Here is an 11,862-nt window from a genome sequence, read left to right as displayed (position 1 = left end):
TGATAGAAGATCTGTAAGTGGTTATTGTATCTTTTTAGGAGGAAATCCAATCTCTTGGTCATCAAAAAAACAACCTATTGTGTCAAGAAGCAGTATAGAGGTAGAGTATACATCACTTGCTTCAACTGCTGATGAGGTCCTTTGGATCTGTCACATTCTAAAGGATCTATATATTCTTGTTCTTGTTCCTCCATCTAATGCTTGAGATAACAAAAGCTCAATTGCCTTAGCTTCCAATCTTGTTTTCCAAAGCAGAATCAAGCATTTGGCTCTTCACTTTCATTTTGTGAGAGAATTTGTTCAGTCCAATAATTTGCAGGTTGTTTATATTTCAACTCTCCAACAAGCACCAGATATTTTCACTAAAGGTCTAAGTACTCCACGTTTTGAATTCTTAAAACACAAGCTGAAGGTGCTGCAACCACTCCAGCTTGAGGGGAGCTAGTGATAGTATGCATGGCTCAGGTGTTCTGTAATAACTGTTGTAATAACTGTGTCTGTGAATGGGTCTGCCCTGAGTCTTTTATTTGTGGGCCTCTAGTATTTGAGTCCGTACAGGTTGTGTGCTGTCTAATGACAGCCTGTACTGTGAACTATATTCTATAAAAACAACTTCTTCTTCTCCTCTGTGGTGTTTTAATGAGAAAGTGTTTTTGAGTTTCATTCCAATTCAACTATAGGTGTTTAGCCTTGCTTGTGCCTTGTGTGTGTAGGATACTTAATATAGTCCCTAATTTTTCCATATTCAGTATCTTTCAAATCTTAATAAGTTCGATCAAATCAAAGTAACAGCTCCCTGTTTTTTCCTTCTGGAATACAATAATTATAAGTTCCAAATTCCTCATTTAACCCATTAAACTTAAATCTTATACACAGAGAAATTGATGAGAAAAAATATGGTTATTTTGTTCATAAATTTAATTTTATTTCTTTGAAAATTAGAAAAATACGGGAAAAGTGGAATAACGTATTTTATGGCATACAACATTATAATATAAGGATTTTAAATATAACTACGTATAACATTATCACCGTTATCCATAAAGACATGTAATGTTTTTCTTTCCTCTAGATATCAATTAATTAGTACTTCGAAGATCTTCATTGCCGAAGCAGGCAAACCAAGAAACAAATTTATGTCCCTCCGTTCCTTTCCATGAGGTAAGAACAAAACCATGTTTTGTGCCACATGCAAGGGTCCTGAGTAAATAGGTCTTCCCCAACCAAAGTCCACAGTATGGAATGCTAGCCTAGACCAAGCATTTAAGAAAATGGTATATGTTAACGGTTTCCTTTCATGTTGTTCTTCAAAATAATCTATGCCTGATCTGATGTAATCATCTGTAACCATCTTAATTTTTTCTTGAATTTTAAGTACTGTTGATGACAATGGGTTGTCTAGTATCTCCCTCGCGCTGGACTGGCAGCTCATTAACATGGCTGCATTACCAAAGAATCCTTTGGGTAGTGGTGGGTCTAGTTTAGACCGTCCATCAACCGTAAAGAGAACCCTAACTTGTTGATCGGGATGAAGTCTTAATGATTTAATTTGAGCTCTCCACATGAAAGCAGCGAGGGTTTCAAAAGTAGTACACTTTTTCAGAACCTCATCTTCCATGGCTATTTTCTTAAGTTGTTCTGGCTGCTCCAAGTGAAAAACGAAGGATTTTTTGATATGCGTTTCTTTTTCTAGCAGAGCCACGGTGTTTGACATGTCGATTATTTGTTCAAACGCATGGGCGAATTTCACATTAGGTGAGATTCCTGCTTTCAGCAAGGTTCGATCTAGGAACGGTGGGTTTGAGATTGGAAACCCTCTTGTAACTTCACCCCATGAATTTATAAACTCCATTGCACCAATTCCATCAAAAATTATGTGATCCATGCTAACTCCCAAACAAAATCCTCCGCACTTGAATTTGGTCACCTTCAAAAATATACAAATCATACAAAGTTAACTAATTAAGAAGTTGGATACTAGAGAAAGATAAAACGAATATATAGGTACGTAATATGTACAAACCTGAGCTACAAGTAGAGGAGGATTTTGTACACCATTAATATCATAAACAAGTTTCTCGAGACTAACAGAATCAGGTTTCATGAAGTCATTAATCTCTTCCAACGTACAATCAGCCCTAGCCTCCACAAAGAGAGCACCTTCACCTGTACAGTTGATAATAAATCTGTTTTTCTCGCTCAGTGCTACCCGTCCAGCAAGAGGATAGTAGTAAACAAGAACATTACCTAATCCCTCGGTAATAGCTTTGGCAGCATCTAGGTCACAGTCTAAAGTTTTGTTAAAAAAATAAATAGTATGAATCATAAACGGACCACCGTCGAGGTTGGACAAGAAATATTCGCCCTCAGGTGTCTTCTTTGCTGGAGAAATCGAAGTTGGTTCTCCTTCAATCATGACACTAAGATTTACTATGAGCCCATTATCGAAGGTGGTCGAGTTGCTAGACTCCCCCATTACAGATCGAAAAAAAATGAAAAGTTGCTATCTGAATAGTTCAGTTCACCTGATCAAATGTTACAACTTGAGGTATGAAAACTCAATTCATTGTTAGCAGTACTTAAAGATCGATACAATAAACTAACAACATTTTGATTAAGCCAGACGTTAAATTAGACCAAGTTCATTAGTTCACGTGGTAAACATATAACAGCTGATCTTTTATATAGCAGTTTTCCTGTTTTAACCATTATAAAAACTATAGGATGAGGGTTGATACCTCAGTTTCTAGAAAGTTTACTTATATATTAAGCCAACAATTAAAGGCACTACGTACGTACCCAAAGGTAATTTGAAAAAAAAAACTTGGTCAGCGGAAGAAAGAGTTGACTCCGGCCAAATGTTTTCCGGATCAAATCTGCGAGTCAAGTTTTGTACTCTTAAAAGTTGGTTACTGAAAACTCAAGGACCATGGTATTGAACTTTTTTATTCTCTTGTTCGTTCTTGCTCATAGAAACAAGAGCTTCGTACCTTTGGTTTGTCAACAACCAATAAACAACAATGCGCAGTCAGCATGCGAGAAAGAGGTTTTTATTTACATTAATACCATGTACCGGATTAGTGTCTGTGCCACTTACTGGATATTTTTGGGTATTTCAAAGTGTAGGTAGGTAACCAATAATTGACAGTTTTTGTTGTCGGGAAAGTAAGCTATGAATATTTTATTGATTAAAAAGATTGAATTCTACAACCGTAAATTTTGACGAATTTATCAATGTTGACGTGACAATACAGAAGTCTGACATTAACTATATTGTACGTGTTATTTGTTATGACTGGCTGATTCTAATAGTCTATATAAGATTCCAACATTGGAGCTGTTTTAACATCCATGTAATAACATTTAGCTAGCACATAATAATAGAATGAGTTCCGCTAAAGACGTTCGCCATGTCTCAACAACCAAAGTCCGACCAGCTAGTTACATTGGGCAAGAAACCGATAATTATCAACGAATTGATTTGAATCCATTTCACTTGGTATTTCTAAGTGGTACATATATGCAAAAAGGCCTTATGTTCACTAATTCACAATCACTACCCAAGCAACAACAAAAAGAAGATGGAGCAAATGATGAGTGTATCAGCGACAAGATAAGTCACCTTAAAACTTCTTTGTCATCTACATGAAGATGAAAAACATGAAGATGATAACACCATCTCTGTCTATATCAACAGCAACTTTGAGGGTGTAGACTTCATCCATGCCACCGCAGATATATCCGCAGAGGACATTCTCTCTCCAACCTTTGTTCCTCAAAGCATAATCGATTCATTAATTCCCTTCAATGGGGTATTAAACTACGAAGGTTAATCACATCCTTTACTTTCTTTTCAGGTGACTGAGCTGAGCGATGGTGCCCTTTTTATAGGGTGCAGTGCGAATCATTCTGTATGTGATGGTGCATCAATTTGGCATTTCATTCATTCTTGGTCAGCTATCTCTAGATCTTTGGGTGACCATACTTCATCTCCTCTTCCGGTTTTTGAGCGTTGGTTTATCAAGGAAACAGATTGTCCTATCCGTCTTCCGTTCTCATTCGCTGAGAAGTTTTGAGCAGTAAGGAATACTAGAAATGCTGAAGTTCCACTGCTTGAATGTCTTGTAGAGAGATGTTTTCGGTTCACTAAACCAAGCATTGCAAAATTAAAAGCAAGGGCTTTAGATCTAAATCCAGACGCAAAGCAAAGCAGCGAAATCTCTTCTTTACAGGCACTATTAGCTCATGTTTGGACAACGGTAAATTTTTTTTTGATAAAAAGGGAAGATATAATAGAAAAAAGAGAATATACAAGAGTTTACAAAAGATAGACTAGAAAATACAAAACCAAAGAAAAAGAAAATCAGAAGAAAACTATTTCCCAATTTGTTACAGTGTTTGAAAAATTCAAATGAATTTTCTTCCCATTTGCAGTAGCCCAAGATAGCACCAGAGCTTTAACATCTGTGATCAGGTCCAGATCAGTTTTGAAGTTATACCTCTCTTCGAAAGTTCGACAGTTCCTTTCTCTCCACAAAACCCAAATCACTGCAGCTGGAAGGAGATCCCAAACTATTTTGCCAGACTGTGTCAACTTATTGTAAGACCAAGTATGAGCAGAGGAGTACAATGTATTTGGAAACTCCCAAGATCAATGATGATTAGGAGTTACAGCTATCCAAATACGGTGAGAAACCTTACAATGAAGAAGAATATGTTCATGCGATTCATTACTATCTCCACATAGAATACAACAGCTGTAGATGTTCAATCCTTTGTAATTTAACATATCTAATGAATTCTGTTTACCATGCAGTGCACACCAGAGAAGAAAACTGACCTTTGGTGGAATGATTGTGTTCCACACAAATTGATGAGGGAAGTTATCCATGCCATCGCCTGAGATCAAGGATTGATACAGTGTCTTAACATTAAAACACCCTGTGTTGTGCAGGGTCCATCTCCTTGTATCAGGTAAATTATCTGTTGCAGGTGGGTTGCTACCAATGATGCTTAGCAGTTCAGTAAGTTGAGCGACTTCTGAGTTATTTAACACTCTTTTTGATGCAGGGCATACTACAATTCCAGAAGATTCCGCTTAGAGATTTGGCTTCCATGGTTTCCTAGTTTCAGTCTTTCTTATTTTTAGGATTCTTTTAGATTTTCTTTTAGTTTTCTGTTTCCTAGTTTAGTTATTCTTCAAGCCTATATAAAGGCTAGATTAAGTCTTGTAAGAGCTATCTATTACTCAATCAAATTATTAAACGCAAAACTTATCTTTCTCTTCTTGCTTGAATTCTCTTCTCTTCTTGCTTATAGCAATCTAGTATTGCTTTCTTTTACCTTGTTCCACATTAGTTGGTATCAACCGCTTGGTTTTATGTTTTCATCCTATAACTTGATCCTTTACATCGCTTCCGCAACACCTTTCAGTCCTTTTTTTAGTTCCTTTTCATATACCAAAAAAAAAAAAATGACTGCTCAACCAGTTACTCTAGCAGCAATCGAAGCTCTCATCAAATCTCATACCGAGATTTTGGCAAAAAACATTACTGAAGCTCTTGAGAAGTCCATGGAGGACAAATTAGGGTTAAGAGATACCAAGCTTGAAACCATGCAGAATCAACTTTTGAAGGTTGCAAAACATATAAATCTAGATTTGGATATGCCTGAGCTTGTAGACTTAGAAGGAAAAACTAAAGAAGATATACTTCAGTTTTTACAGAATGATGAAGTACCTGAAGATGTATTGCGTACTTTAAACATTAAGAAACCGTATGAAGGTTTCATAGGTCATTCAAAGAAGAAGATAGTTTCTCCTGCACTTGACAGTGATGATGAAGATGAACGTGAGAACGATCTAGATAAGAATTGGATTGAAGAACGACGTTTAAAAACTGGTCACAACCCTTACAGTTCTTTACCAGAATATAAACTAAAAGCTGATATTCCCAACTTCTCTGGAAATTTTCGTATTGAAGAACTAACTGATTGGTTCTTTGAGGTAGAAGCTTTTTTCGAATTCATGGAAGTCCCTGAAGATGCTAAGGTTAAACTTGTGACATACAAACTCAAAGGAGGAGCTGCAGCTTGGTGGGATAAGATCTGTGATGATCGTAGAAACGGTAACAAACCGAAAATACGTACTTGGAAACGTATGAAAACTTTGATCAGGGATAAGTTCTTACCTAGAGACTTTATGCAGCAACTTTTCATCAAATTACAAAATATTCAGCAGGGGGCACGAACTGTTGAAGAATATGTGTCAGATTTTTATAATTTGGTCGCACGAAATCAACTCAAAGAATCTGAAGAACAGTTAGTTGAAAGATTCATTGAGGGACTGAATATATTAATACAAAATGGTATGACTCATTCAGTTTTTACTATGGTAGAAGCTGTGCAGCAAGCTATTAAGATAGAAAATCGTCTTATTCGTTCTTCTAGGATTTATCCATCCAGACAAGGGCGTTATCAAAATACTTACAGGGGTACCAATTCATCTCAAAACTTTTCTCCAGATACTGTTTTGAATATTCCCAGGCCTCCTTATGATGATGTTAGCCATTCACATCGACAACCTAGCCATATTGTGCCTCTCACACTCTCTGGCTACACCTATCTTAGCCAATCCAGTTGATCTTCAGCCGGGTCAGCAGTCTCACTCTCTGCAACCAACTCCTCCTACTACAGGGAATCGGTTTCATAACAGGCAACAACAATTTCCACCGCAACAGCGAGCTAATAATGCTTATAAAAATTTCGTGGAGATAAGTGCAATAAATGTCAGCAATCGGGGCACACTTCTAGTGATTGTCGGAAATTCAATGCTTTGATTGGTGAACCTCAGTTCATTAATGAAGTCACTGGTGCGCTTAATGAGTTCGAAGATGAAGACTCACCTGGTGATGACGACGAGTTTGTTGGGATGATTCGTCCATTATTTCTTACTCAACAATGCAAGTCTCAGAGACACAGTATTTTTAAATCAAGATGTTATATTGGGGGTAAAATCTGCAAGATGATAATTGATAGTGGCAGTGTGGATAATTATATTGCTGATCACGTAGTTAAGAAGCTTGAACTACCAGTAACTTCTCATCCAGAACCTTACACTGTAGGATGGGTTAATGCCTCTAGCACACAGAAGATTACTCTTCAGTGTTATGTGTCATTCTCTTTTGAGGGTTATGAAGACACAGTTCTATGTGATGTCATTAATATGACGGCAACCCATCTTCTTCTTGGCAGACCTTGGCAATACGATCTTCACGCGGTTCACAATGGATTCGAGAATACTTACACTTTTGTTCATAATGGGAAAACCAAGGTTCTTAGTCCATCCAATTCCACTTCAAACTCTTGTGCGCAGACTGATGCTGTCGTAGCCACTGTTATTCGTTCTTTGCACCCACAACATTCTTTACATTCCCATGAAGATTCTAAGCCTATGATTGAGTTGCCTGCAAAGGTGAAGCCCTTATTATTTCAATATAATGTTTTATTTCCAGATGAACTACCAACTGCATTACCTCCTTTACGGAATATTCAACACTGCATCGATTTTATTCCTGGAGCCTCTTTACCAAACCAAGCACACTATCGCTTGAGTCCTGCTGAGCATGAGATATTACAGGGACAGGTAAATGATTTGCTTACAAAGGGTTTGATACGACCTAGCAACAGTCCTTGTGCCAGTCCTGCCTTCTTGGTTAGTAAAAAAGACAATGGATGGAGGATGTGTATCGATTGCAGAGCATTAAATCGCATCACCATTCCTTATAGATTTCCGATCCCGCGTATTGATGATATGATTGATTTACTGTCGGGCTCTATTATTTTTACTAAGTTGGATTTACGCAGTGGTTACCACCAAATACGCATTCGAGGTGGAGATGAGTGGAAAACAGCATTCAAGACACGTGAAGGTTTATATGAATGGCTGGTCATGCCATTTGGGTTATCTAATGCACCTAGTACTTTTATGCGACTTATGAATCAGGTTCTCCAACCCTTTCTCAGTAAATTTGTTATTGTCTATTTTGATGACATACTAATTTTTAGTCGCAGTGAGCCAGAACACCTCCAACATCTTTCACAAGTGTTTCAAGTTCTTGCTGACAACTTTTATATGTTAATTTGAAGAAGTGTACCTTCATGGCTTCTTCAGTAACATTTTTGGGATATGTGATTTCTACTGATGGTATTCATGTCGATCCTTCTAAAGTTCAAGCAATTGAAGATTGGCCAGTTCCTACTTCTATTCGTGATGTTCGTAGTTTTCATGGTTTGGCTTCTTTCTATCGAAGATTTGTGAAGAACTTTAGCTCTATTTCTGCACCTTTGACTGACTGTCTCAAGAAGGAGAAGTTTGAGTGGACGGAAGCAATGGATAAAAGCTTTATTCTTCTTAAAGAAAAGCTTTGTACGGCACCAATTCTTGCACTTCCGAATTTCAACAAGCCTTTTGAAATAGATTGTGATGCATCGGTTGCATGAGACCCAATCCTTGGGATCCCCGGCACGCCATCTATGTTTTGTTGTTGGTATTGGTGCAGTATTATCACAGGAGGGTCATCCAATTGCATATTACAGTGAGAAGAATTCAGATGCACAAAAGAAATGGTCTACATATGAATTAGAGTTATTGGCTCTTGTTCAATCTCTTAAGCAGTGGCATACTTATCTTATACATAGGGAATTTGTTGTCAACACTGACAACCATGCTTTGAAGTTTTGAATACTTCTGCTAAAGTTAACAGAATGCATGATCGATGGCTTTCCACACTCAACAAATACACTTTCTCCGTGAGACATAAAAGTGGCAAATTGAATCAAGTTGCTGATGCCTTAAGTAGAAGAAGTCATCTATTAACTACAATTCGTAATGAGAGTTATGCATTTGACTATATCAAAGACATTTATCCAGAAGATGAAGATTTTGGCAAACTATGGGATCAATATAGTTCTCAAACTCATGGGGTTGATGATTTTCTTATACAAGAAGGTTTTCTTTTTAAAGGGAATCGATTATGTATTCCTCAAGGGTCTTTACGTTTACATCTTATGCGAGAATTACATGGCAGTGGTCTTGGTGGTCATTTTGGGAGAGATAAAACCATTTCCCTGATTGAAGAAAGATATTTCTGTCCATCTTTGAAACGCGATGTACAAAAGTTCGTACAAAAATGCATGGTCTGTCAGAGAGCAAAGGGTACAATTCAAAATACCGGGTTGTATACTCCTTTACCAGTTCCTGATGCACCTTGGGTTGATATAAGTATGGATTTTATACTTGGTTTACCTCGTACTGCTAGAGGTAATGTTTCTGTTATGGTCGTAGTTGATCGTCACTCTAAAATGGCTCACTTCGTGGCAGAGATACCAAATTTTTGAGTTATTTCTGGAAAAGTTTATGGATGCGCTTAGGAATAGTTCTACAATTCAGCACAACTTCACATCCACAAACTGATGGACAGACTGAGGTTGTTAATAGATCACTTGGGAATTTGATTAGAGCTAAGTGCCTGGATAATAGTAAGCAATGGGATGTGTTATTGCTACATATGGAATTCTCTTTCAACACTTCCGTGAATCGTTCTACTGGGAAAACTCCATTTGAGATTGTGTACTCTAAAGTACCTAATCATACTCTTGATTTGGTAGCCTTGCCCACCACACAGAGTACAAACACTGCAGCCGACTCTTTTGTAGACAAAGCAACTGAATTACAAAATGAAGTAAAATCTAAACTGGAGAAGTCCAATTCTAAATATAAAGAGGATGCTGATAAAGACAAGAGGTTTAAAACCTTCAAGGAAGGGGAGCTCATGATGATACATCTAAGAAAAGAGAGATTTCCAGTGGGTACTTATAACAAAACCAAGATGAAGAAATATGGTCCTTTCAAGGTTTTAAAGAAGATCAATGATAATGCTTATGTTATTGATCTACCAAATGATTGGAATATCTCCAACACATTTAATGTTCAAGAGATTTTTACGTTTCATGGTGACAATGAACTTCTGGTTTGTTTGGACAACTCGAGGACGAGCTTTACTCTAGAAGGGGGGACTGATGCAGGGCATACTACAATTCCAGAAGATTCCGCTTAGAGGTTTGGCTTCCATGGTTTCCTAGTTTCAGTCTTTCTTATTTTTAGGATTCTTTTAGATTTCCTTTTAGTTTTCTGTTTCCTAGTTTAGTTATTCTTCAAGCCTATATAAAGGCTAGATTAAGTCTTATAAGAGCTATCTATTACTCAATCAAATTATTAAACACAAAACTTATCTTTCTCTTCTTGCTTGAATTCTCTTCTCTTCTTGCTTATAGCAATCTAGTATTGCTTTCTTTTACCTTGTTCCACATTACTTTTAAAGTTAAATCTCCATGAACCATCGTCAGTAATGTGGTCTGCTACACTACCAAACTGTAATCTATCTAGCTTGCACAGAATATTAAAGCTTTTCGATAAATAGATGTTACCCACCCACCTGTCATGCCAGAAAGATATCTTCTCACTTGAGTGAATACAAATAGTAGAATTATTATTGACTAGATCACTCACATCATCTATAGTTTTCCAACAAGACACACCATGAGGTGTCTTAACAACACCCGAAACTCAATTTGAGAAACTGCATCCATATTTCTCTACAATAAGAGTGTACCAGAAATTGGTCTTCTCCACTCCAAAACGCCAGCACCATTTAGCCAGAAGTGCAATGTTCATGTATCTTAAATTTAGAACATCCAGACCTCCCCTATCTTTGGCAGCATACACAAAGTCCCATTTTATCAAGTGAGAGCAGCTGCTACCACCCCACAGGAAATTTCTCATTTTTCTTTCAAGAGTCTTGATAACTGAAATTGGATCCTTGAAGAGGGACAAGTAGTACATGGGCAAAGAAGTTAAGATGCATTTAAGTAAAGCTAACTTGCCTCCTTTAGAGAGTGAGATTTTATTCCAAGTGGATAATCTTGCTTCAAACTTCTCAATAACAGGAACCCAAATAGGTTTAGAGTTTGGCTTAGCACCTAGTGGCATACCCAGATACATGAAAGGCAAAGTATCAATAACACGACCCAGATCATTGGCCCAAACGTTGAGAAGGGGGACATCACCAATAAAAATCAACCTAGTTTTAGTTTTATTCACTTTTAGACCTGCAATATATTCAAAGCACTGAAGATTAGAGAAAAGGTTGGTGAGTTCCTCTCTTTTTTTATCTACAAAGAAGATGGTATCGTCAGCATAATGCAGATGATTCACTACCTGACCATTTTCTACCATGGAGAAACCATTGCACAACCCAGAATTAGCAACTCTATCAATGTATTTCGATAAACCCTCCATTGCAATGTTAAAAAGTAAAGGAGATAAAGGACAGCCTTGTCTTACCCCTCTTGATCTGGTGAAGAAACCAAAAGAAGAGCCATTAATAAGCACAGAAAAGCTTGTAGTAGAATAACAAAATCTGGTCCATTGAATCCATTTCCTACTAAAGCCCATTTTTTGCATCATGAACTCCAAGTAACTCCATTTTATCCTGTCAAAGGCTTTCTCCAAATCTATTTTGCAAATAACACCAGGCTTACGAGCTTTAATCTAGAATCAACTAGCTCATTGGCTATTAGAGTACCATCTATGATTTGTCTTCCCTCAATATAAGCACATTGAACTGGTGAAATAAGTTTATTCATAACTAATTTCAACCTTGTTGTAAGAACCTTGGATATGATTTTGTAAACACTTGTGAGAAGACATAAAGGTCTATAGTCTTTAATTGTTTCTTTGTGATCTTTTTTTGGCACCAAAGTAATGAAGGTGGTATTATGTCTGGTGTCAATACAACCCTTATC

At 37.1% G+C, this 11,862-nt stretch overlaps 1 protein-coding gene across 1 annotated transcript; it reads right to left on the bottom strand.

Moving 5' to 3' along the window:
- Positions 1-1,008: 1,008 nt before the first annotated feature.
- On the bottom strand, positions 1,009-2,504 carry LOC113361853 (omega-hydroxypalmitate O-feruloyl transferase-like). Its single transcript, XM_026604947.1, has 2 exons — positions 2,024-2,504; positions 1,009-1,927 (listed from the first exon to the last, which is right to left on the bottom strand). Exons 1-2 carry the CDS (start codon positions 2,474-2,476, stop codon positions 1,076-1,078), a joined length of 1,305 nt encoding a protein of 434 aa, XP_026460732.1. The 5' UTR covers positions 2,477-2,504; the 3' UTR covers positions 1,009-1,075.
- Between the last annotated feature and the right edge of the window lie 9,358 nt (positions 2,505-11,862).

Source organism: Papaver somniferum, chromosome 3, assembly GCF_003573695.1.
Source record: "Papaver somniferum cultivar HN1 chromosome 3, ASM357369v1, whole genome shotgun sequence".
Taxonomy (NCBI): domain Eukaryota; kingdom Viridiplantae; phylum Streptophyta; class Magnoliopsida; order Ranunculales; family Papaveraceae; genus Papaver; species Papaver somniferum.
This window is presented reverse-complemented; position numbering and strand designations above follow the sequence as displayed.

Coding starts and splice junctions, on each gene's coding strand:
- LOC113361853 (XM_026604947.1), bottom strand. CDS start 2,476: ATGGGGGAGTCTAGCAACTCGACCACCTTCGATAATGGGCTCATAGTA. Junction 1,928..2,023: donor CTCCTCTACTTGTAGCTCAG/GTTTGTACATAT, acceptor ATATTTTTGAAG/GTGACCAAATTCAAGTGCGG.